The sequence below is a fragment of the Sinocyclocheilus anshuiensis genome, unplaced genomic scaffold (assembly GCF_001515605.1).
Source record: "Sinocyclocheilus anshuiensis isolate Anshui unplaced genomic scaffold, SAMN03320099.WGS_v1.1 scaffold961, whole genome shotgun sequence".
NCBI lineage: Eukaryota > Metazoa > Chordata > Actinopteri > Cypriniformes > Cyprinidae > Sinocyclocheilus > Sinocyclocheilus anshuiensis.
In genome coordinates this window covers 561,291-586,277 of record NW_015557049.1, presented here as the reverse complement: position 1 = coordinate 586,277, position 24,987 = coordinate 561,291, and the positions used below count along the sequence as shown (strand labels likewise).

Below are 24,987 nucleotides of genomic sequence, written 5' to 3'. Positions count from 1 at the left end.
TATATTCTAACAAACTGTCATTAAATTATGACAGACGTTCAGTCCCTTACTGAGTTAAGTGCGAGTGAGTAATCGAAATATTATGGATAAGAGTTCCTGAGAAGATGGAAATAGATGTTCATACCGCATATTCACGACGAGCCTGATAATAAGCGCTCAAATTCTGCAGCATGAGCAGGTAAGGCCGATGACTGGAGTTACAGGACAGGACAGGTGCTGTAAAGTCTGGGATGCTGCCGCTGCTGATGATGATGCAGATGCATAAACGCGTGTCCAACCAAAGTATCTTTAAGACTATTCTTTTTTCCCTCTTATTTCAGTTAATATCGTAAAACTAGCGAGCTAAGCCAATAGTAGTACTGACAGTTTCGTGTAAACATGGCTGAAGACGCGAAAGCATGTGACTCTGAAGACTGGAGTAATGATGCTGAAAATTCAGCTTTGATCACAGGAATAAATTACATTTTAAAATATATTCAAATAGAAAACAATTATTTAAATGGTAATATTTTTAATACTATAAATTTTTTTAGATTAAATAAACAGCCTTGGTGAGCATAAAAGACATTTGTCATTTTTACATTTAATAATTCAATTTAAAAATCGCTAGTGACATGCATTTAAGCTACAGATTCAAAGTCCAATAAAGCTTCCAATAAAGCTGTAAAATAAACAGTAGGATTAGATTTAAGGTTAAGGTATTGCTTCAAATAAGATCACAAAAAGGTTTTGGTTTGCTTGAAAAGGGAAGCTTCTCAAAATGTACATATTTAAAGCCACTTTTAATTAAAGTGAACCTTTTTTCAATTCTAAAGTGAATTTATTAGGTTTTGAGGATGCTGGAAATTAAGACTGACTTTTCAAAACCGAAATATTATGGTTTTCCCAAACGAAAAGATGCTAATAAAGTATAATATCCATGGTTATTTTATCTCTCAGGATGTTGCTCGGACATGCGGTGGTGGTAAAGCTGCATCACTCCTTCACACAGTTCAATTGCTGAACATGGGAACATGGTCTTTGTTCAATAACATGGACTGATATATTGATTTACCTAAGGGCATCAGCATTAAGACGACAAAATGCTGAGCTGTGGGATACGAAACCACTTGAACATTCCACAAACCTCAGTTGCACTTAACATTGCACCATTAATATTATTATGTGTATTTAACGGTTACATGTTTTCATAACCTAAACTAATCTGCCGTTGTTATAGGTGTAGTGTGTCTCATCATCGCAGCCAAGCATGTTTTAGAAACAAGTACAGCACCATGTATCTGAACACATGACTTTAGGGTTGATACACAATCATCTACCTGCTGAGAATGCATTGATGCAACAGAAACACAAATAAATATATTTCTTTTAGGCCACAAATGTGCTAACCGTAATCTAGACACTACTCAAAAGATTTAACAACACACCATTAAAGGCACAATATGTAATTTTCGCCACTAGAGGGCACGTATTCAAAATAAACAAAGAGACAAAGGCATAGTTTGTTGACGCGGTGACTGAGTGTGGAATCATGGGAGTTCTCGTCTTCATCCCCACAGCCGATGCTCTTTTTTCCCTCTTATTTCAGTTAATATCGTAAAACTAGCGAGCTAAGCCAATAGTAGTACTGACAGTTTCGTGTAAACATGGCTGAAGACGCGAAAGCGGAGGAACAGACAAACCGATTCAATTGAGTGAGTCATTTACGCCGGAACCGCTCCGATTGATTCAATCTCGTGACTTCGATCATTCAGTTCAAGCGATTCACTAGCAAAAAAAACAGATCAAAAGAGCATTTCATTTTCGAATTTCGACATCACGTGAAATGATTTTAAAAAGCATGATTTAAAAAAAAAAACGGAGCTCTGAAACTCTGAATCAGTTAAACCATTGAGTCGCAAAATGATTCACCGTTTCTACTCGGATCGAGTATCGTGAATCACTCGATTCAGGTCTGTGAATCTTTTGATTCAGATCGGAACTTCGGAGCGGGTTCGCGAATCACTTCAGTTTCCAGATAATAAAGTTTCATTCTACGTTGCCCCGGGTTGACTAGGCTGTTCCTTTTAACCCAGAAATACTTCATATCACAAAAGTAAGTTGTTTCATGTTGACCCTGTTCACAGGTTGTGAATACCCTAGTCATAGTAACCGGTTGAGACCGTTCCTCTTTCTGGAGGAAACATTTCACCTGCCACGGACACATTGTACAGATTTGGGAGAGAAAATTTGCAGGAATGAAGGTCCAAACTTACAGCCAGCAGCGTCTGCAGCAGCCTGTGCGATTTAAAAATTAGAACATAAAATGGCCCACCAGTGAGAAATGAAATGAAACTCGTAGTCTGAAGTGACTGATCGGTTTTGTTGCCCTCTTGTTACAGCTAAACACACCAGATCAACTTCATCCACTGAGAGTCAAACTTGAGTTTGAGAACCCCACATCCCATCTGCAACTCCTGAGATGAAAGATTAGCAATACGCTATAATGTAAAAACATTCAATTTAGTCAGAATAAACTGCACAGCAAAACCAATCCATAACAAATCTGAAGAAAGCAAATGTTTTAATTGGGACGGAGTGAAATTAATTAAAGAAAGCCACAGGACGTAGCAAACCTCATTATAGAGATTTACAGGACCAGCAGAATCAAGCAACTGAGATCACATGAGATTTCATCACTAAAATTGTAATCGGTTAACTCCGTTCTTCTAAAAAGTGTCACATCGTGACACCATGGCAGTGACACTCAAATTCAACAGAAGATAGGCTACCTCCCGACACGTTTGACAAACGAGTGAGCTACATCTGTACAAGTGACGGGAATAAATCAGTCAAGCAGAACAGTGTGATTGGGTCTAAGCAGATGAAATACATATTCAGAGAAAACAAAATTAGGTTTACAGCAGAAAGCCCAGAATCATTTTAAACAATGGAATACATTGCTTTACAACATTTTTTTTTTAAATAAAATGGACAGCCGGAGCGGGTTCGCGAATCACTTCAGTTTCCAGATAATAAAGTTTCATTCTACGTTGCCCCGGGTTGACTAGGCTGTTCCTTTTAACCCAGAAATACTTCATATCACAAAAGTAAGTTGTTTCATGTTGACCCTGTTCACAGGTTGTGAATACCCTAGTCATAGTAACCGGTTGAGACCGTTCCTCTTTCTGGAGGAAACATTTCACCTGCCACGGACACATTGTACAGATTTGGGAGAGAAAATTTGCAGGAATGAAGGTCCAAACTTACAGCCAGCAGCGTCTGCAGCAGCCTGTGCGATTTTAAAAGCAGAACATAAAATGGCCCACCGGTGAGAAATGAAATGAAACTCGTAGTCTGAAGTGACTGATCGGTTTTGTTGCCCTCTTGTTACAGCTAAACACACCAGATCAACTTCATCCACTGAGAGTCAAACTTGAGTTTGAGAACCCCACATCCCATCTGCAACTCCTGAGATGAAAGATTAGCAATACGCTATAATGTAGAAACATTCAATTTAGTCAGAATAAACTGCACAGCAAAACCAATCCATAACAAATCTGAAGAAAGCAAATGTTTTAATTGGGACGGAGTGAAATGAATTAAAGAAAGCCACACGACGCAGCAAACCTCGTTATAGAGATTTACAGGACCAGCAGAATCAAGCAACTGAGATCACATGAGATTTCATCACTAAAATTGTAATCGGTTAACTCCGTTCTTCTAAAAAGTGTCACATCGTGACACCATGGCAGTGACACTCAAATTCAACAGAAGATAGGCTACCTCCCGACACGTTTGACAAACGAGTGAGCTACATCTGTACAAGTGACGGGAATAAATCAGTCAAGCAGAACAGTGTGATTGGGTCTAAGCAGATGAAATACATATTCAGAGAAAACAAGATTAGGTTTACAGCAGAAAGCCCAGAATCATTTTAAACAATGGAATACATTGCTTTACAACATTTTTTTTTTTAAATAAAATGGACAGCATTAAAATAAAGACTTTTTTCTCAAGTGTATAACTCAAAAACAAGACTGCAGAGGTTAAGCTATAACCAATTACTGCATTTAAAATAAGGCATCACAAATATCCCCATAAATAGGCAAAAGAAGACCAAAAAAAAAAAAAAACATTGTAAGGGCAGATAGAGAGGGAATATGCATTACTCTGCTGCATATTAACAGATACGGCCTTGCATGCATTTCACACCAGACATCACTACTGTTATAACTGTACATTTATATATACACAGTTCTGAACTCGGTATAAAATGTGCATGATCAAGAATTTGAAAAAAAGAAAAAGATGCATTATTGTTATTTCTCTCTGAAGCAGTCATGCTGCTCCTATGATGATACATCCTTTGGTTTTAAAAAAAAATACAATTAAAAAGACAGACATGTAAAATGGATAAATAGACACTAGTGTGCAATTCTTGTAAATAAACACAAATCTTGATGCGATGCAGCTTTAAATATACGCTTGTAGTACGGATGGAAAAATGCAAAGTAATGATTGAGATACATAAATCTGAAACCTGTAAAGATTGTTAAAAAAAGCCACGATGCCAAGGCATTGTGAAAAGGCCCTGGAAGCCAGCCATCCAAAAATAAAAAACCCAACCCTATTTCAATCTGTGCCCCTTCTTTGCCAAATGTACATGGTGTGCATTTAGCACAGCATGTCCTTTACAAAGAGCAGGAGCAGATGAAGCAGCAGATGGAGAGCAGCCTGATGAATAACACTATTGCTGGTATAATACCACACTGCCACATAATGCAAACATACAATGTTAAATATCCCTTGTAAGGAAGCAGCTAAACTCAAAACCAGCTGATCGTTTCAGAGCTTTAAAAGGAATAGTTCACCTAAAAATGTACATTTTGTCATAATTTACTCACCCTAATATTGTTCCGAACCAATTTCTTTCTTACTTTTCCATTCACTCATAGTGATTTTTTACTACCAAGCTTTGAAAAAAAGCACAATAAAAGTATCATAAAAGTGATCCATATGACTCGTGCAATATATTCCAAGTCTTCCTAAATCACACGATAGCTCAGTGTGAGAAAAAGACTGAAATTTAAACTGTCATTCACTGAAAATCTTGATATATTACTTAAATTTCCCCTTTTAGTTCAGAAACCTATTGCAATGACTTCAGAAGACCTGGTATAAAGCACAGACGTGGTATGAACCATTTTTATGGTACTTTTTATGTCTATCACTATTCATCCTTATTGCATGTTGTTTCATAGAAACTCTTGAGTTTCAACAACATAAGGACGAATACATTATCGTTGCTATTTTAGGTGAACTATTCCGTAATTTTTTAAAAATCTGTAATAAATACAGGATGAAGGACACAGCTGGTGTCTAGCTGAGACCAAGGCACACACATAACACGTCAAGTTTAACAACTAAAATGATTTAGGAACACCGTCAGGAACATTAAGGGTGACCAGCTCTCTAGGGATGCACCAGTGGAAACCGGTTTGAGTGCAAATGTGCCCAATCACAAATATATCCAGTCCGCATTGCTTTCAGTTCGCTTTTTAAAAAAACAACAACAACCCAGCAATCACTACCAGAAAGAAAAATGAGAGGATTCGCTTAAAAAACTTTGCTTGTTTTCTGGTTCTCCAATTATTTAAAAACAGATAGACATTGAATCCTGAGTTATTGTAATTTGTCATTACAAATTAACTGCTGCGCTGCATTTGACATTTGTATTAGAACTATTTTTCTCAGAAGAACAGAGAACAAAATAACAGTATCTTTGATACTGCAAATGACAAACAATCAATAATTAAATATTTAATTTAGCACATTCAACTTTTTTTTTTACCGTATAATTTTTCATTACTTGAATCGAATTTAAGTCGATTTCTTTGTACTTTCTGAACCAAATTTTTTGGCATGAAGTTTTATACTTTTTTCATTCCATGTCAATGCTACAAAATCCTCTCCAGATGGGCTGTTCCACTAGAGTCACAATTCCCTCGTCTCATTATGAAATTCTCCTCTCTGGATGCCTTTAGAACAGTAAGCTCAGTCAGAGTTATGGAAACATCCCAGAGTTAACGCGAATAAAACATCCTTGAATGCGAGTCCTGCCGCAGGCAACAGTCTGCGCTGAGGGATGAGTGTAGTTTGGTTTGTCGCTCCTATGTCATCCCCTCCCCCCGTTAATTCATCTGTTTGTTTCCTGTGCACAGTGGCGAGAGGATCAGAGGGAAGTGGAGGCGGATGCATGGAACTTCACAAACGCGATAGCTGCGAGCTCTTTGCAAAATTCCTCCAGAACAATGACCCCCTCGAGCAACGTCACATGATCAACGCTGTAAGACAAAACATGAACCTCTATATAACAGAAAAACAGATACTCAGCAAAGAAACAATCTCTCTTCAGGGCCAGGCCGTGTGATATATCAAATTTCCATATATTGAATCAAAATATATTCACACTGATTTAATATTAAGAAACAGTAATTCATGTTCGAAAATCGCATCTTTGCTCTCGATTTTTGTGCAAATACAGCTACATACATCCATCCAAGTCTTACCTCATCCCCTCTCGCTCTAGTCCCAGAAGTCTTTTCCTCACCAGCAGGAGTTTAGGGGTGAATTCAGGGATGCGGTGAGTTCTTAACATCAGATCGCCAACCACCTGATCAAACCATCCATATAAACAATGGGTTCAACATTCTATGAGGTGTCTAAATTAAAAACTAAAAACTAATCCTGTCAGAGTTGGTTTCATTTAAATCATCCAACAATAATCTAATATGGTCATCATCAAAGGACAGTCAGCAATTATATAATGCTGTATGATTAACATACAGTGTAACAGGCTATATGAAGCAGTCCATTTCAAAAGGGCAGGTTTGCACCTTGAAAAATGCTTGGATCATTTTGATTGGCACTAATTGTGTTTACAGTAGTGATTCAGCATGGAGAACAGCAGACGTACCCTGACGATGACTGAGAAGAGAGACCTGCAGCCTGGCGCCAGGTTAATGTACGGATCCAGCAGGTACTCGTGAAGATGAGCATGAGGCAGCAGAGACAGCTTAGACAACACAGATGTCACCTGCAGGTTAACATCATACGGCTGGATGGAGAGAGAGAGACCAAGAGAGCCATCAGCAGGGCGTCCAACACTGACTTAAAGGTTGCTTAAACAAAAATAAAATGCATAATCTATGTAAAGAAAGGAAATGAGCATTCTAAAATTACAATAAACAAAAATAAAATGTATAATCTATGTAAAGAAAGGAAATTAGCATTCTAAAATTACAAAAACACCATACAAGTATAGAAATAGTAAATACAACTTGTGCACTATATTGCATATCTTCTGAAGCAAGATAGACAGACAGACAGATAGACAGATAGATAGATAGGATATAGTGCACAGGTTGTACTAACTCATGCACAATGTGCACAAAGACTCATGTTGGAGTCATTTTGAATGTCACACATATCAGTAAACATCTTAGGTTCACACACCTGATCGAGGATTCGCCCCATTCTGTCAAACAACACTTTGAGGAAGTGTCCCTCGAAAAAAGGACTGTCCAGATTACACTTCTCAAAGGATTTTGGACTGCTACGCCAGTCCCACTTCTGACAAACTCCACAATAGTCCCGAAACTGTCAACATACAACCAAATATGATTTAAACAGGAAAATATCAAAAAACACTCACAATGCATTATTAGCAACACCAATGTCAGTCACTTCAAGAGTATTTGAATATCTATCAAAAAAATGTCTGATGAGACGTCTGATGAGATGACATCACAATAAATTCACAATGCATTAAACAAAATTAAGTAACATTATAATTATTACTTCATAATTATTCCATTGGCTGACAAACAGATAAATTTACTCCATTGGTTGTGACAATGTTAGTATGTTGCACTGCATGTTCAAATAAACAGTGACTTTAATAGCATCACAAAAACTCTTTTTATTCTTTATCATAATAAATATCATAACAATTGTGACACTTTTTTTTGGCAATTATTTTATGTAGGTCTGTAAACCCTCAAATCAATCCAATGAATGAATAAAACAAAATACATTCAAAATAATAAAAAAATTGTAAGTAAAAATATAAATATAATAATAATTATTATTATTATATAAAATACTGTATTGGCAACTCCAGAGTGCACTTCAAGAGTATTTAAATATCCATAAAAATAAAGGAGATTATTAATTAAATTATTTTATATTTACTTAATCACATCTAAGAATGTGCTTTAAGTTAACATTCTTAAAGCACTGGTTAATTAAAGCTATGGAATATATTGAATATTCACCATATTTTGTTCTTGTTATTTTATTTATTTCTCACCTGTCTGTGTGCATCTCTCAAGTAGGTGTCATAGCCTGTGCCCTCAACCTGATAGGATGACTTTGCCTCATCAGGCACCAAACACAGGAAACTACAGGGAAAGCACACTCAATTATTATCTGGGAAGCTATTATCTTGTCACAAAATGATAAATCTGGCACATCAGAGCTGGTCAGATGTGACATGAAAAGGTGTCCTGTGGTACCTGTTAACTATTTTGTGAACCTCCGTCTTCCCATCAGGCTTGGTGTGTTCTGTGCTTGGTGGCGGAGAGCAGCTTAACCAATCAGGGCTGGACAGTCTGTTATCAGGGGAAAGATCTGAGAACAACGGGTCTTCTTCCAGATCTCTGGGGAAAAAATACAAAATATAATTAGATGATTACCTGCATATTACATCTCACAGATATAGCTGCTTTGATCTCTGAAGATACACAAGAGATGACACAAAAACTAAAATCAAATAAACGATAGTATAAAGCACAACTACAGCAAAATTATTAAAGGAATAAAGTGTAGTGCAATAACACCATAATATAGTTTTCATAATATAGTCCCATTTATTATAATGAGGGACTATGGATTAATGTCCAGCACATTGTTGATACCCATTGTCAAACCCATTTTTGGCTTGTGAGCTATTAAATGCAACTACTTCTTGAACCTTTGTCTTTTAAATGCTGTTACCAGTGTTTTATAATCAACTCTAGCCCATGCAATCCTCTCCAGTTTGTGATTCAGCACAACAGCTGGATCAGTATGAATGTACTGTTTGCTCATTCGTTTCTCAAAGGCATGAGATATTGTTGTTTGTAATTTGATTGTTGTCAAACAGGTTTTCCCAAACTCTCCCTATTTGCCATTGATCGCCAAACACATAATTCCGTCTTAAATTCATTTAATCGGACATGATAATGTTGGTATGTTACAATGCATGCTCAAACAGAGCATTGTTTTACAGCGTCACAGAGACTCAGTGTTAAACTTTTCAGGGGAAGTCACCTTACAAAAAATACCCACATCCTTTAATTACTCAATAACTCTAAATCCCATCACAAACAGTATCATTATACAACATCCAACCAAAACACATTTAAAAAAAGTATCACTTTGGTTGACTTGCAATTAAGTTTTATTCATTTCGAAATTGCAGTGCATTATGATCTTGCATGTTCTAGAACCATGCAGACACATTGATCAGAATGATCTGGAAGGTTAGCAGCAGTGGAAGCAGCAGCTCTTACACGGCATCATGCGGCTGGCCGTTCTCCATGAGTTCACGCTCCTCTCGTTCCTCTGGCTGTTTGTTCTCCATGTAGTTCCGTTCTTCCAAGCAGCGCAGCACCAGGTTCTGCAGAATGAGCTGACATGGTTTCTGCAGCAGATGCTCAAAGAGCCGTAGAGTCATGATGCTTATCTAGAACCAGACATAGAACCAGAACTTCATGAACTTAAAGACATAAAAAATTGCTGCAGAAGATCTATAATGAGATAACCATCCAATGATGATCTGTGACTTATTTTACAGAGGTTTATATCTATACATTTATATTGACACAAACATTTATATTGACTATATCATTTAGTACTTCCAACTACTTTGTAAGATTTTAATACTTTCCATGATTTTTGCAGGTCTAGAAATCACCGTTTTAAAACACTTTCATCTAGATCATCTAGTTTAAGGAGGATGAAATGCATTGATTAATGCAGTCATGGCAGCCAGGGTTACCTCATCTGATAAGTGGTCACAATGTTCTATGAGTCTGTGTCTCAGGGGATGCTGGGTAATGCCGGCAAGCGTCTCTGGCCCCGTTTCCTCTCCCAACAGGAAGTAAACGGTCTCCTGAAGCAGGGCCTCTGATGTCACCTGTCTGATGATCCTGTTTAACAGGGCTGTTGAAGTCAGAATGCCAACCTCGGACCTAGAATGAGAAAGTGTGTGAGAAATAAAAGTTTTTTTTACTGTTCAGTTCAAAGCATTGGGGTGCCAGTGCAATTGCAAAGTATGTGAGACTGGCAAACAAACCTGAGATAGCTTACATAACTTACGTTTGCATTAGCTGAGGCTCCATTACAGCAACAAAGAACCACTCTCTCACAGCCCGGGCCAAAACTGCAGCAGCTGTCTAACGTTACAGAAGAGCAAAACACATGTTAAAAAACAAACACTTCAATATGTGAAATCTGATTTAGAAATATGACTGACTTTTTATACCTGTTCCTGCCATTTATAGACAGATTGAAGATTTATATTGAGCATGACTTACATTTACTGATCTTCGCTTTTTTTTTTTTACCTTCTGCGCCTCTTTAATGAGCTGATCACAATAGTCCAGCCACGATAGGAAAGAAATAAGTGCACGTTTGCCCGCAAAAGCAGCAGCATCTTCCTTTAGATTATACACATCCAACCTACAAATACACATAGACTCATTCAAAACAGATCCATGTATCTCTTGGTAATACAGGGAAAAATCATTATATATTTGTGATAAGTTTGCTGCCAATAAAAATTCATCATCATCATAAATATTGCAATGATCTAAACGCATTAAGCAATAGGACAGCTATTTTTATAGACTTTTTGATTTAAATTAAATGTAAATAAAAAATATAGAAATCATGCATAAAACATTTTATATTTAGTTAAAATATTATATATGATATTTTACTTCTTGCATTTTGAATCTAACAGGCAAGAATAGCTATTAGGTCAAAATATATAATAATCAGTTAAAATTAAAATAATAATTAATAGTATTATTAAATATTTATAAATACATTTACAAAAAAAAAAACAATCCATTCATTTTAGTATTGCTCCTAAAACTCAAAAGTGTTAGCAATATAATATAGGTACTAAATTAGATGTCATGTACCCCCAGTTTACAGACTCTACAGTTTCGATGTCAAGAGGGTCCATGGATTGAGGAAGGGCCCGGTAGAATTGTGCCAGCCGGCCTGTGAGAAGTTGACTGAGTTCGGTGTTCTCTGTGAGGCATTTGGCTGCAGCTGGCTCAGGCAAACTGACTATCAGCATCAGACCCTCACATGCCTTCACCACAATACGGCCATCCTGAGAAAGAGATAAGATCAGTTATCATGCATAGAATCAAAATCATCAGGATGGCTTGTCTTGTGTCAGACGGAGAGCTGCACTTACTGGACTCTTAGTGAGGTTAAGAAGGGAGCTGACTAGGTTGTAGTTATCGTTGTTTGGCAGTCTACTGTGGACGGAGGATGGACTAGCTTCCCCTGGGCTGGTGGCTTGACAGGCTGCTGCTTGTAGTGTGGATGTGACCAGACTGGGATTTTGGTTTTGGTGCTGTCCTGTATCTGGAGAACATGGATCCTCTTTCACCAAACCAGCTCCACCATCTTTAGCAGCCTCCAATTTTTTAGTCTTATTCTGCAGAAACACATGGACACATGCCAATGGAAGATACAGCCACTGTTCCATAATAAATGCTGCCTACATAAGCAGATCCCATATCTCTCAATCACTCACGTCCAGGAAGAAGTTGACGAGGTAAGGGTCCTGCTTAAGTTTGGCACAGACAGTACACAGAAACTGGATCTCTTCATTCTCTGTAGGAGCAGCCAGAACCTCGCCGCACAGGCGGATCAGTTTCTGTGGAAACACCATCAGATACATCATGCATGGTTGCTTAAGTATTTGAGACTGGGTTTTTTTACCTTTAAAGTGCAAAGAGAGTTTAAAACTGTAATTCTGATCACCTGTACAGGTCTGTGCACGTTGATGTGAGGCAGGAGTGGTTGGCGAATTCGACCTAACAGCTTGGTGTAGAAACTCAAAACCTGCTGTTTCATTCCAGGAGGGCACTAAGGAGGAGCACACAGGAGAAAAAAGACAAATAAAAGTTTTACTGGTACTTTGAGCTTTAGCTACAAAGATCAAAGATTCACAGGTATTAAGACAATAATCATTTGGTTTACACTACCATTCCAAAGTTTGGAGTCGGTAAGATTTATGTCCTTGAAATAAGTCTCGTTTGATCACCAAAGCTGCATTTATTCAATCAAAATACAATAAAAACAGTAATATTGTGAAATATTATTACAATTGCTTTCTATTTGAATTTATTTTAAAATGTTACTTATTCCTGTGATGGTAAAACGGAATTTTCAGCATCATTACTCCAGTCTTCAGTGTCACATGACCCTTCAGAAATCATTCTAATATGCTGATTTGCTCAAGAAACATTTCTGATTATTATCAATGTTGAAAGCAGTTTTATATTTTTTTGTGTAAACCATGATTTCATTTTTTTGATGAATAGAAAGTTCAAAAGAACAGCAGAAATCTTATAAAATGTCTTTACTGTCACTTTTGATCAGCTGAATGTATCCTTGTCGATAAAAGTATTAATTTCTTTAAAAAACATTACTGACCCCACACTACCCCTTTGAAAGGTAGTGTGTCAAAGCATAAGATAAATTAATATATTGCACATTAATAAATTAATATATTGCACATTAATACTGTCAGTAGGTGGCGTTTGCAGATTTTGCAAAAGGTATAAATTAAAATTATCGCACATGCAAATGGCTTAAAATTAGACTTTTCATATAATTTTTTATTGCAAATGTGAGCAAAACTTTATACTGCTATAAAACAAATTAAAATAATGATATATTATTAGGGCTGCACGATAAATCGCATGCGATATTTAACACGCATCTTATCAGTAAAGCTGGTTCTGTAATCAGTGGTAAATCTCCATCACCTGCGGGCTTTCACATTGAGCAGCATTAACTACACAGAGCCGTTGTTCACTAACGAGCTGCGCAAAAAATCGCGCGAATATGAACGTGGTTTTGCGCAGCTCGTCAGTGAACAACGGCTCTGTGTAGTTAATGCTGCTCAATGTGAAAGCCCGCAGGTGATGGAGATTTACCACTGATTACAGAACCGGCTTTACTGATAAGATGCGCGTTAAATATCGCATGCGATTTATCGTGCAGCCCTATATATTATTTAAATAATAAAGTACCAATACGGAAAGAAATGTATAGAAAGCCCTTTGGGGCCACTGAATGGTTAACGGCAACCAAACAACATGATATCTCTTCTAGCATTAATATGGAAAGTATGGTCACAGATGTGTGCATTTATCAACATTTTACAAATGCTTTGAACACAGCTCACCAAATCAGCATTTAGAGATAGAATTATACATGTTATAACAATTTGAACCAAAATACTTGTTGAACTATATTACAGGTGTTATTTTAGGTTAAAACAAAAGGGCTAATCAACAGTCAACTCAACCCATTCCACAGGACTGCATTGATTCCAGTTTAGATTACTAAAATAAATGATGAGCTACAATATTACAGTTATTCATAAAGAATGATTCACTTTCTCTTTCAATATAAATACTCTTCATAGTTTATAGCAATATAATCCAGTGTGAAGGTTCGTTAAATGGGATTGGGACGCTGTGCATTCTGTTCACAGCCAGCAGTTATTTTCCTAATGAGTCAAAGCAACTGACAGTCTCTCTTACTAAACATGACTCACAGTAAATGAGTAAGTCTCTACTGGACACACAATTTAGAAGAGTCTCTCTGCTCTCTTCCAAAGCTTAGTGAGCTGGAACATAAGTGACACAAAGGCTGTTCCAAAAGTTAGGCATGATTATGCTAATGGAAAACTCTACTGAAACAAACTGTTGAGTGTGCGAGAGCTCTGAATTTATAATTTATGAGGTTTCATATCAGTTAAGATGCTGTATAAGAAGGTTTTGGATCAGAGCCTACTAAACTAAAAAACAATCAGATGACGTTTCTCATATTTACACGTCAACAACTGATAGAAACCAGCACTCATTCTAAGTAAAACACTCACATCTGCTTTGCCCAGGGTATAGAGCGTCTCCAGGATCTTGTGGTGGAGAAGATACTCCATACAGGGTCCCGTCTCTCCTGACTCTCTCTCCCTCTCCTCCTGGGTCAGAATATCCAGCATCTGCTCCAGGTGGGAGGGAATGTTGGTGTCGGTCACTGGGGCTTTGTCGTCTACAAAAACGTAAACAGATGATTACATATGGTTCTTTGGTAAAAAAGCACAATAAGCAAGACTGACTATCACGGCATCTCTTACCTGAGGTTTCTATGTAATAATGTGTAATGGCCTTCCAATGATAGACAAAGTCCTCTTGCAATGGCAGTGACGGCGCAAGCTGAATAACAAAATCATAAAATCAAAATGCCTACTATATGATATATGTATTTTACAGCAACAATGCATGTATGTGTGTAACACAACCACACCATTACAATATACTACAATGGCTCCTAAAACAATTCTCCTTAAAATGTCTGAAAGACTTCGCATTATATTTATAAAAAAATAAAAATCAAGTGTCCTCTGCAAACAAATTTTATAGAACTTTCTGTCAGTTAATTTTAACTGCGTTTTGGTGATTTTAGTAGATGTATTTAGTAATTTTGCCTCAATTTCACAAAGGTGTCCTATGAACATTTCACACCACAAAGTGTCAATACTTTTTATCTTAATTTTGAACAGCATATAATTTGCTTAGAAAATAATAAACTTATTTTTGAGAAACAGTTTGCTCAAAAATAGTACTCGTGCAATCTATCTTTAACATAAATGACAACTGCGTTGATGTTTATCCTCTAATGTAATGACATTTATACAACTAAGTGTCTAAGCGCTGTATGGGGACACTTAGTATGTTCATAAAACAATACAGTGTTTGTACTTTGCCAAGGAATATGAATATAAACGTATGCGAATATGTGCACTGAGATGTTACCATGTAAAGACAATCGTATCCAATCGTAAGCGAGTCATAGTAACAGCCGTTTTCTTTACATCCTGCAAATGAGCTGCTAGCATGCTAACTGGCTAACGCTGATTAATTTAATGTACATTTCACATTATATAGCCAATGTATCTTATAAAATGTTATAAATATCACTTTAAATTGATTAGAACCCCAAAAGGTTCGCGTACATGAAGAACGTTAGCCAAAACCAGCCGAGAATTGCGCAAGATTTAGCACAGCTGCTAAAATAAATACACAGCAAACAAAGGCTTAATATGTCCCGATGAATCATAAAAACACAATAAACGACAATCGAGCGGACACACACCCTTAAGCACACGTGAGGAGACAGTTAAAACAGTTTGAGGTTTTGTCTGTCATCTGTTATTTATTACATAAGCTGTTAGCTTATGTGTTTGGCTAACAGGCCTTCAACACATCAACACTAATCGACTCTCACTTCATTATTTTCCTAGCCAAACAGTCATTTAAATATGGTCAGATGTAGTTTTGAAAGCTCTCACCGCCTCGACAGCGTGCTGTAGGATGGAGGCAATGATATGCAAGTGCTATAACAAGTATCAGTTAGCTTAACGCAGCACAAGTAGCAAGGTTTTTTGTTGTTGTTGTTGTTTTTTAAATTATATAATAAATTTGCTAAAATAAATACACAGCAAACAAAGGCTTAATATGTCCCGATGAATCATAAAAACACAATAAACGACAATCGAGCGGACACACACCCTTAAGCACACGTGAGGAGACAGTTAAAACAGTTTGAGGTTTTGTCTGTCATCTGTTATTTATTACATAAGCTGTTAGCTTATGTGTTTGGCTAACAGGCCTTCAACACATCAACACTAATCGACTCTCACTTCATTATTTTCCTAGCCAAACAGTCATTTAAATATGGTCAGATGTAGTTTTGAAAGCTCTCACCGCCTCGACAGCGTGCTGTAGGATGGAGGTGAATTTGGAGAACATGTTGTTTTTGGACAGGAGGAGTTTTGCTCTGGAGATCTCCTCTCTCTTCCCTCTGCTCCTTCTGCGGTGATCCAGATTGAACGCTTACACTAAAACACACTTGAATACATGTGTACTGATAGCGTGCTAGTGTGTATTTACATTAGAACACATACTGTAATGCAGGTTAAGAAAAACACGTACTGCTACACGAAAAGAATAATGCGGGTTTGTATTTTTAAGGCCACGGTGGCACTCAAACAAACACTGAGATCACTGATCACTTCTGCCGAAGCACATCAGACCCCGGCAAACTGAAATATTGAAAAAAAAGATCAGCCGATATTTAATTACATGTTGTACTGATATTGTCTTTTATTGGACGTTATAAAAACTTTAGGAATTGTTCAAAAACTGAGAAGAAGAAAAAAGATTGTAAATAAAAATGAACAGGACCTATAATGAAAGACGGGGCATTGCACAATTGTTTTAAAATGTCACACATCTTTTAAAACTGTGTACATTGTTGTCCTTATTATTATTATTATTACTAATTTGTTTTAAGTATTGGTTTATTTTAGTGTTTCACTTGGCTTGAATCTAATGTATTTTGGCATTTAAATAGGCCTACTTTGTCGGGCCACTGTAGTTGCACACTACAACACACTGATAAATAAGGATATAGTTGTTTAGAAATGAGAAATTGAAGGTATTATTATTATTATAGTGTGATGAAGGACTCTTATGCTGAAGGTGTGTTTGTGTGACTGGTAGTGCTGCTGATGTCTGTACTGTTCTTCTCTGGAGCAGCAGCTGCGCACTCATAAACACAAACATGTCCGCGGTTCCTGACGGCAAAAAGCTGGTCCGGAGCCCGAGCGGACTCCGCATGGTACCGGAGAACGGTGCTTTCACCAGTCCGTTTTCCCTGGATGAGCCGCAGTGGGTTCCGGACAAAGAGGTAATGAATATTGATCACAGATTATGGTGATGATGATGATGATGCTGTGGTTGGTCTGTCTCTATCTTTGGGCGTTGTTTGTTCAAGGCAACAAGAGCCAGTGGAAAATATTTTGTAAGTTTCTCAGATGGTGTCACAAAGAAAAAAGATAGCAAGACTTGGATCTTTAGAACAGATTTGATCTCAGATGCATGTAAATGAATGTTTTTTAGAGTGTGTAGGTTATATGAGCGAACATCTGCTACTGTGGGCAACAACAATGTGACCTCTTCATATGGGTAAAAGATTGATATTTGAGGCGTTTGTCATGAGGAAAAAAAAAAACTTTGTCCAATGCTTCTGTATGGCGAAAAAGCGTCTGTCAAATATTAGGCCACGCCCACTTATGAATAATATTCGGAGGTAAGCAGAAACCGCTGACGAACAAATGCATAAATCTTTCATAGTTCGCCGAAAAACCAGTGGAAAATATTTTGTAAGTTTCTCAGATGGTGTCACAAAGAAAAAAGATAGCAAGACTTGGATCTTTAGAACAGATTTGATCTCAGATGCATGTAAATGAATGTTTTTTAGAGTGTGTAGGTTATATGAGCGAACATCTGCTACTGTGGGCAACAACAATGTGACCTCTTCATATGGGTAAAAGATTGATATTTGAGGCGTTTGTCATGAGGAAAAAAAAAATTTTGTCCAATGCTTCTGTATGGCGAAAAAGCGTCTGTCAAATATTAGGCCACGCCCACTTATGAATAATATTCGGAGGTAAGCAGAAACCGCTGACGAACAAATGCATAAATCTTTCATAGTTCGCCGAAAAATGAATATTTTGTCATTTACTAGCCCTCATGTCGTTCCAAACCTGTATGAGTTTCTTTCTCCTGTTGAACACAAAAGAAGAGATTTTGAAGAATGTTGGTAACCAGACAGTGTTGCTGATAGCCATGGATACTATGGAAGTCAGTGGCTACCAGACACGGTACAATTTTCTCACTTTTTTTTTCTTCAAATCAAAGTTTGTAGTGGTCTGATTAAACAAAGATTAAGTAAAGACTTTTTAAAAATCTCAATGGGGAAAATACTCACGGAACCAAGGCCGCTTAAAAGGTGGACGGGCAGTGTTGCACTCATTTATCTGACACATACCAAGTTTTACCATGCTTTACTTGGTCTTGATAGAAGTTGAAAGATTGGATATAACGTAACATGAGTTTAGCAAGCAATTTACCACACTAGTGTCATATAATATTTAAGTCTTGTAGCATTGCAGTGTGTATTATAATGTTTATTCTGGTGCAGTACCTTGCCTCACAGATTTCTATTGTAAGTGCACTACTGTAAACTATGAAATGAGTCAAAACGATTTGATTTTGATCTGTGTGGGAGGAGCAAAAAGCTGTACTATGTTATGTAAGCATGTTAATCAGTCATAAAGCTCATGATATGTAGGGCTTTGTTGGCAAGAATATGTATTACATGCCTAGACTTCAAATTGCGATCAGACCTGAATCGTTTTATTCTACTCGAACAGTTCTGGTTTGCTGTGGCCACTGTCAGATAACATTACCAAAAAGCCCTGTGTATTTTGCCTTAAAGGTTTTGGCCATGATTGTATTGCTGTTAATCCCATATATGTGGCCTAAATTCAGCTAAAGTCTCTAGGATGTTTTGCCACAACTTTCTTATGAAATGCTATTGACTTGTGCAACATATAGAGTTCTGAATGCGTTTGATCTTTCTTATATTTGTGTTATAAAGAGCATTTAAAGAATTAAGGTTATTTTTCACTCTTATCTCTCTTAGTGCCCCAGATGTATGCAGTGTGACACTAAGTTTGACTTCATCACCAGGAAGGTAAGCGCATGGACCCATCATGTGTCAGGAGTAATTTCAAGTGACAAGTCACCATTTAATTTGAAGTCGACAAGTGGCTGTATTGTTGCTCATAAGTGGCCTTTCCTACATCTGGATGTCCTAGTTTTATTGATGGTCTTTGTCTGTAACTTTTGAAAATCTGAAAAAAATCTGAAAATCTGATTGAAAAATAGCATTTGTCATTTGACAATTTGAATTGAAAAAAATCTATCTATCTGGATAGATAGATAATATATACTTATGTACTGTTATGTGGGTGTCCCTCATTTTTGGTAATTGCCACATTTCATCACTCTTCAGTTTTGTCACATCCCTACAATAACTGCTGAAAAAGTAATCAATTGACTCCCTGCTTTGTTGCTTCAAATCTGTGTGTATGTGTGAATGGCTCATAATGAGTGACTTCCTTAAGCTTTAGCAGTTTAATTTCTTTCTTTTTATGTGTCTTTGTTTTTAGTTTTGCAATAATATGCCGTTGCAAGTTTTCCTTCCCGTTTCCTTTTTTTCTTCCCTCTTCTTCCTGCCTCTGTTGTGTGTCTGAATATCTGTCTTTGTGGTCACATGATAATGTTGTGTGTTAGGGCTTAAAATTATATACAATTATGTCTAAAAAAAAAAAAAAAAAAAAAGTTGTCTGCTCAATTGTGCTCCTTCCTGCAAAAAAATTATCTCTATGAAGAATTTCAGTCAGGATAGATGAGTGGACCAAAATTCCTCCACAGCGCTGTAACAGACTCATTGCAAGTTATCGTAAACGCTTGATTGCAGTTGTTGCTGCTAAGGGTGGCCCAACCAGTTATTATGTTTAGGGGGCAAACACTTTTTCACACAGGGCCATGTAGTTTTGGATTTTGTTTTCCCTTAATAATAAAAACCTTCATTTAAAAACTGCATGTTGTGTTCACTTGTGTTATCCTTTACTAATATTTAAATTTGTTTGATCTGAAACATTAAAGTGTGACAAACATGCAAAAAAATAAGAAATCAGGAAGGGGGCCAACACTTTTTCACACCACTGTATATATGTATTAGTTCACATCCATCAAATTGTAAACTCCCCTTTCCTCAAAGATAACACTTTAGACATAAGTAACTTTACAACTACATGTCAATCATTAGAATATTAGTAGACTGTCTTCTTAATATCTGCTAACACTTTATTTTGATAGTTCCCCAACACACATTATACTGACTATAAGTAACTTTGCAAGTACATGTCAACTTATTCTACCAGCCCTAAGCTCTACAAATACTCTAAAGAGAGTTAGTTGACATGTAGTTGCAAAGTTACTTATAGTTAGTAGAAGGTCTAAAGTGGATTATCGAAATGAAGTGTGACCTCCTCAAAAATGAAAACTAATAACTATATTGTAATATACATACAGTACTGTTACCATGATATGAAATTGCTCATCTTGTTATTTAGATTTTGGTCGTATCACTTATTTATAACTGGTAAAGGCGTAGTTCACCCAAAAATGAAAATTCTGTCATCATTTACTCACCCTCATGGTTTTCCAATCATGTATGAGTTTCTTTCTTCTGTTAAGCAAGCACAAAAGAAGATATTTTGAAGAATGTTGGTAACCAAACAGTTGACGGTAGCCATTGACTTCCATAGTATTTTTTTTTCATACTATAGAAGTCAATAGATACTAGCAGCTGTTACCGTTGTGCTCAACAGAAGAAAGAAACTCACACACATTTGGAACAACACGAGGGTGAGTAAATGATGACAGAATTTCCATTTTTGGAAGGATTATCCCTTTAATTTGGTCATGCTATGTTTTATTATTTTGTTGCTGTTGTGTGTTTGATGGAATTGTGATGGATTTAAAGCACTAAGTGTTTCTTATGTGTACATCAGCATCACTGTCGGCGCTGCGGTCGGTGTTTCTGTGATAAATGCTGCAGTCAGAAAGTGGCTCTTCCCAGGATGTGTTTTGTGGATCCGGTGATTTTTCTGTTTGTTTATATTTCTTTCCTTTTAACATTCTCTTTTCTTTAACTTCCTTGTTCTCTTCTGCATGAAGAGAAAGATATATGCTCGTACATGAGCTTGCTGGACTGTCAAATATCTGAAGGTCAGCATCCCTCTATCTCTCTCTTATTTCTTCTTCTTCCTCGTCTAAAATATGTGCCATTTAGTTTGTTTTCCTTGTTGTTCCCTTCAATTTATATACATCTTCTTATGATGAATACATACACTTCAACAGACTTTTTTTGTTTGTTTCTTTCCTTTTTAACGGCCTTTTCTTTAATTTCCTTGTTCTCTTCTGCATTAAGAGAAAGATGTATGCTCGTACACGAGCTTGCTGGACAGTCAAATATCTGAAGGTCAGCATCCCTCTATCTCTCTTTTATTTCTTCTTCTTCCTCATCTAAAATATTTCGTTTGTTTTCCTTGTTGTTTCCTTCATATGGTGTAAGTAACCACGCATGCACTCATTTCCTGTGACATGGCTGTAAGTAATAGTGTCAAAGGCAGTCTAATGAACGGCTGCATGTGCATGTTTATTGTGATGATCCCTCAGACTTCTGGTGTTAAAGACATCAAGTTATTCATGGTTTCCCCATCATTTATGTTTGCTGGAGATATTACAGTTGCACTTCAGCACCATGTTACTGTCGTATTATGTGAATGACATCTGATAAACCCAAATCTTTGTGTGCAAACCCACCACTGACCTTTGACCTGTTTTCAGGATGTTCTCTTCGAGCCAGTGGCATGGTGCTTCAGTACAAGCCACCAGGATCTCAGAACCTTCAGCAGCTCCACATGGACACTGCCGATGACAAGCGCGTTGCATCTGCCTGGCTCGCAGCCATGCACAAAGTAGGTGTGAGTGAAAGAGTGCACTGTAAAAAAAAAAAAGAAACACTTTTTTTTTATTTATTTATTTGTTATAAATATTATATAGAGGGTCAAATAGGTATAAAAAGAATCCGTGTATCATTCGATCATTCGTTTTTTTTATTTAATATTGAAAGTAGAAAAATGAGAAAACGGCTCCTTTTTCGTTTTTTAATTTTTTTCCAAAAACCGAAAAACGAGAATTCAGCTTAAATTTTTCGTTTCAAAATAAATATTTTAAACACTAAGACAAAAAGGAAGGAATAATAAATTGGCCTGGGTATATATAGGCCTATAATGTTCACGCAAGAACTGTCATTTTCACTGACAACCGGAGAACAACAGATATTAAATTATTAAATTTAAAGTTGCCTATACTTCATGTACTGTTGGGTAGTTTAATGTACAACAGTGCATGATATTGTAAAGGACCATGTTTTTGTATTGTAGCTGTCCTGTGAGAAAAAAAAAACTCAGTACTTCTCATTTCTATGTGAATACTTATGAAATGTATTTCGTTACACTCTGGTCTAGCCTACGGAGGACTCTTCTTGTTGCCTAGCAACTTTGTCAGCTGCAGTAGACGAGCAGCAGTAACGTTTGTAAGTCAACTTTTTATAATAGTTGACTTACATAAAACTAAACAGGGTTGAAAACCTGTTTAAATATGTTCACCATGGACCATTTATGTACATAATAATCAATAATAGAATAAACAACATAAAATCACATTTTGGTAAGATATAAGTCGACATTTAATCGCTTTATATTTTGTATTTTTTCACGTCATTACAATATTAAAGTAAGTCTTACATTTAAAGTGTAATTCGGCCATTAAAAGTCAAGAACTAACAATTCAGGCTCCAGTTATTTTCGTTTTCATTAACAAATAACATATATGGCAGCTCTCTTCTCGCACCGTTGCCACGCGACAGGAGCATTAATCGGGAACACCTGCTGGCGCAATCAGGAAATTCTGCAAAGGCTAGACTCGGAGCGTCCTTCGAAGGCCGTGTCGGCCGCATCCTTCAAAGGACCCACCAATCAGCAGAAAGGGGCGTTTAATTCCCGCCCACGTGTAGAAATCAAATATTCAAGCTGTTTATTCATTTTTCTACACCTGAGCGAAAAACGAAAATTTAAGATGAATTCTCTTTTTTCAATCTTTGGAAAAAAAACGGAAAAAGGAGCCGTTTTGTCATTTTTCTACTTTCAATATTAAATAAAAAAAAACGAATTATCGAATGATACACGGATTAAAAAGGGATTTATGTATTTATTCTGAAATGAGTGGTGGGTTTTTCCACTGAGGAATAATAATTTCAAACTTACCCACTCTTAGTTTTTAACTGAAATCTAAATCGGAGATGCTTTTGATATAATTGCAGTAATAACATTTATTATGTAATCAAGTTTAATTTTATATTTCTAGCAAAATCAATGTGAATATATCCTAAATGTTACCTGTAATTAAATAAATAGGTCTCTAATTAAATAAATAGCTTTAAGGCAAGTCAGCTTTAAGTATGTTCAATTTAAATCCAAAACTGTTTGTCAAACGTATTTTTAATATATTTCAAATCCGCAGTGAAACCTGATAATAATGGTATCGTAGCAGTCGTAATGTTAATCAGCACAATTTCTTCCCTGATAATCACCCAGCCCTAGTTGTAAACAAGGGAGTTTCTGAACTGTATTATATAATATTATGTTTTCTATTCCGTTTGTCTCTAGGCTGCCAAACTGTTGTATGAGTCAAGGGACCAGTGAAATGACACAGTGCTGGAGACAGAACAAAACGGAGGAGAGAGAGATCAAAACCAAGTATTATGTGTTATTCAGTCTTACATGTACTCTAAGATGCTTGTATGATTTCTATTCAATCTTTTGCTTCTACTCCCTGTTGAGACAGATTTACTTACAACCTCTCTGTCTGTGCCAAGAGGGAGGACCAAGTTTTCCGACGATTCTCGTGCAATATGGACATGTATGATAATATATAAACACCATTTAACAGATGCTTTAAGTGTAGTCTCACGTATCAAAGTTTTGTAAACTAAATATATTTTGTCAGATATTCTTATTTTAACACAAAATCCTGAGTATGTACTTTTTACTGCCCGACTATTTACAATATGTAGTTTTGTTTTCTTTCTTAACATATTTGAAACACTTTTGGAATTGTTTTTCCTACACTACAGAATGTTGTTTCAGGTCTTCATTTGTTAGCAACGTGTTTGCGTCTGCAGAGAAAGATTTCCCTTTTTTAGAAAACTGAAATTAGAGCAGCCAGATTGCCTGGAGTCAAGATATTAAACTTTGTTCTAGGTCATCAGGTTTTGTTTGCCAATTTTCAGTTTTCAATGTACACCAAATAAACATCTTCAGTCCACGACTGACCAAGTTATATCTGTATTAATTTATTTGGGAACATTTTTCAGGTTTTGACATTTTTGAAATTTAAGTACTGGGCTAAAAGTTCATAAAATACATTAGAAAATGATCTTACAGAATTCAGTATATTACAGTATTCATGCATTCTTGAAATCGTAATCTTGTACATACATGCATAACGTCCTTTTTGCAACAGATGGCAGGTTTCATTCATCCTTCTCAGAGGGCTGCAGAGGAATCATCTCCATGCTCTCATGATGGACTGCTGCTGCCCTCTTGTGTCCTGTACACAATAGACCAGAAACTGAAGCTTTATGAAAACAAGAACACTACATACAACCAAACAAACTCCTTGAACTTTCATGCTTTATTATGTTTATACATTAGGTGAAGAGTACATTTTTTAGCCACCTATCAACAACGTAAAAAGCATACAGCAAAGTAAGCATCTAGCAGCAACACGATACACTTTTGCAAAGTTGAAAAATAATATATAAAGTCTTTTCAGAGTACTGCTGCAGCTGTTCAGAAAAAATGTTTCTGATCAATGGACCACAAGTGTGTAGGTTTTATTTTGGCATTGGTTGACATAACGGCAGACAACAGAAATGTAATTGTTTGATCAAAATCATTCCTAGGGACAATTTGGTAGTCGCTGGATATTGGTACATGTCATAGCGTCTCTAAATTCTACACCCTTGAAAATCATAAGAAGCAATGTCTGACTTTGGAAACTATAGTTCTCCCCTTAAATATGAAGAGGTCAAACA

At 36.6% G+C, this 24,987-nt stretch overlaps 2 protein-coding genes across 2 annotated transcripts; one reads left to right on the top strand and one right to left on the bottom strand.

The window, feature by feature from the left end:
* Nucleotides 1-3,659: 3,659 nt before the first annotated feature.
* LOC107676387 (protein FAM160B1-like) lies at nucleotides 3,660-16,435 on the bottom strand. The gene is made up of 17 exons (XM_016470920.1): nucleotides 16,113-16,435; nucleotides 14,483-14,561; nucleotides 14,228-14,397; nucleotides 12,094-12,198; nucleotides 11,864-11,986; nucleotides 11,519-11,764; nucleotides 11,235-11,431; nucleotides 10,653-10,767; nucleotides 10,405-10,481; nucleotides 10,085-10,277; nucleotides 9,597-9,769; nucleotides 8,559-8,702; nucleotides 8,354-8,444; nucleotides 7,498-7,641; nucleotides 6,959-7,099; nucleotides 6,552-6,655; nucleotides 3,660-6,326 (listed from the first exon to the last, which is right to left on the bottom strand). The coding sequence occupies exons 1-17, from the start codon at nucleotides 16,155-16,157 to the stop codon at nucleotides 6,215-6,217; spliced, it is 2,259 nt and encodes a 752-aa protein (XP_016326406.1). The 5' UTR covers nucleotides 16,158-16,435; the 3' UTR covers nucleotides 3,660-6,214.
* Nucleotides 16,436-16,907: 472 nt separating this feature from the next.
* Nucleotides 16,908-24,238, top strand: LOC107676364 (zinc finger FYVE domain-containing protein 21-like). The gene is made up of 7 exons (XM_016470886.1): nucleotides 16,908-17,097; nucleotides 18,898-18,948; nucleotides 20,837-20,923; nucleotides 20,978-21,053; nucleotides 21,256-21,306; nucleotides 21,675-21,805; nucleotides 23,558-24,238. Exons 1-7 carry the CDS (start codon nucleotides 16,972-16,974, stop codon nucleotides 23,591-23,593), a joined length of 558 nt encoding a protein of 185 aa, XP_016326372.1. The 5' UTR covers nucleotides 16,908-16,971; the 3' UTR covers nucleotides 23,594-24,238.
* The last annotated feature ends 749 nt before the right edge of the window (nucleotides 24,239-24,987 follow it).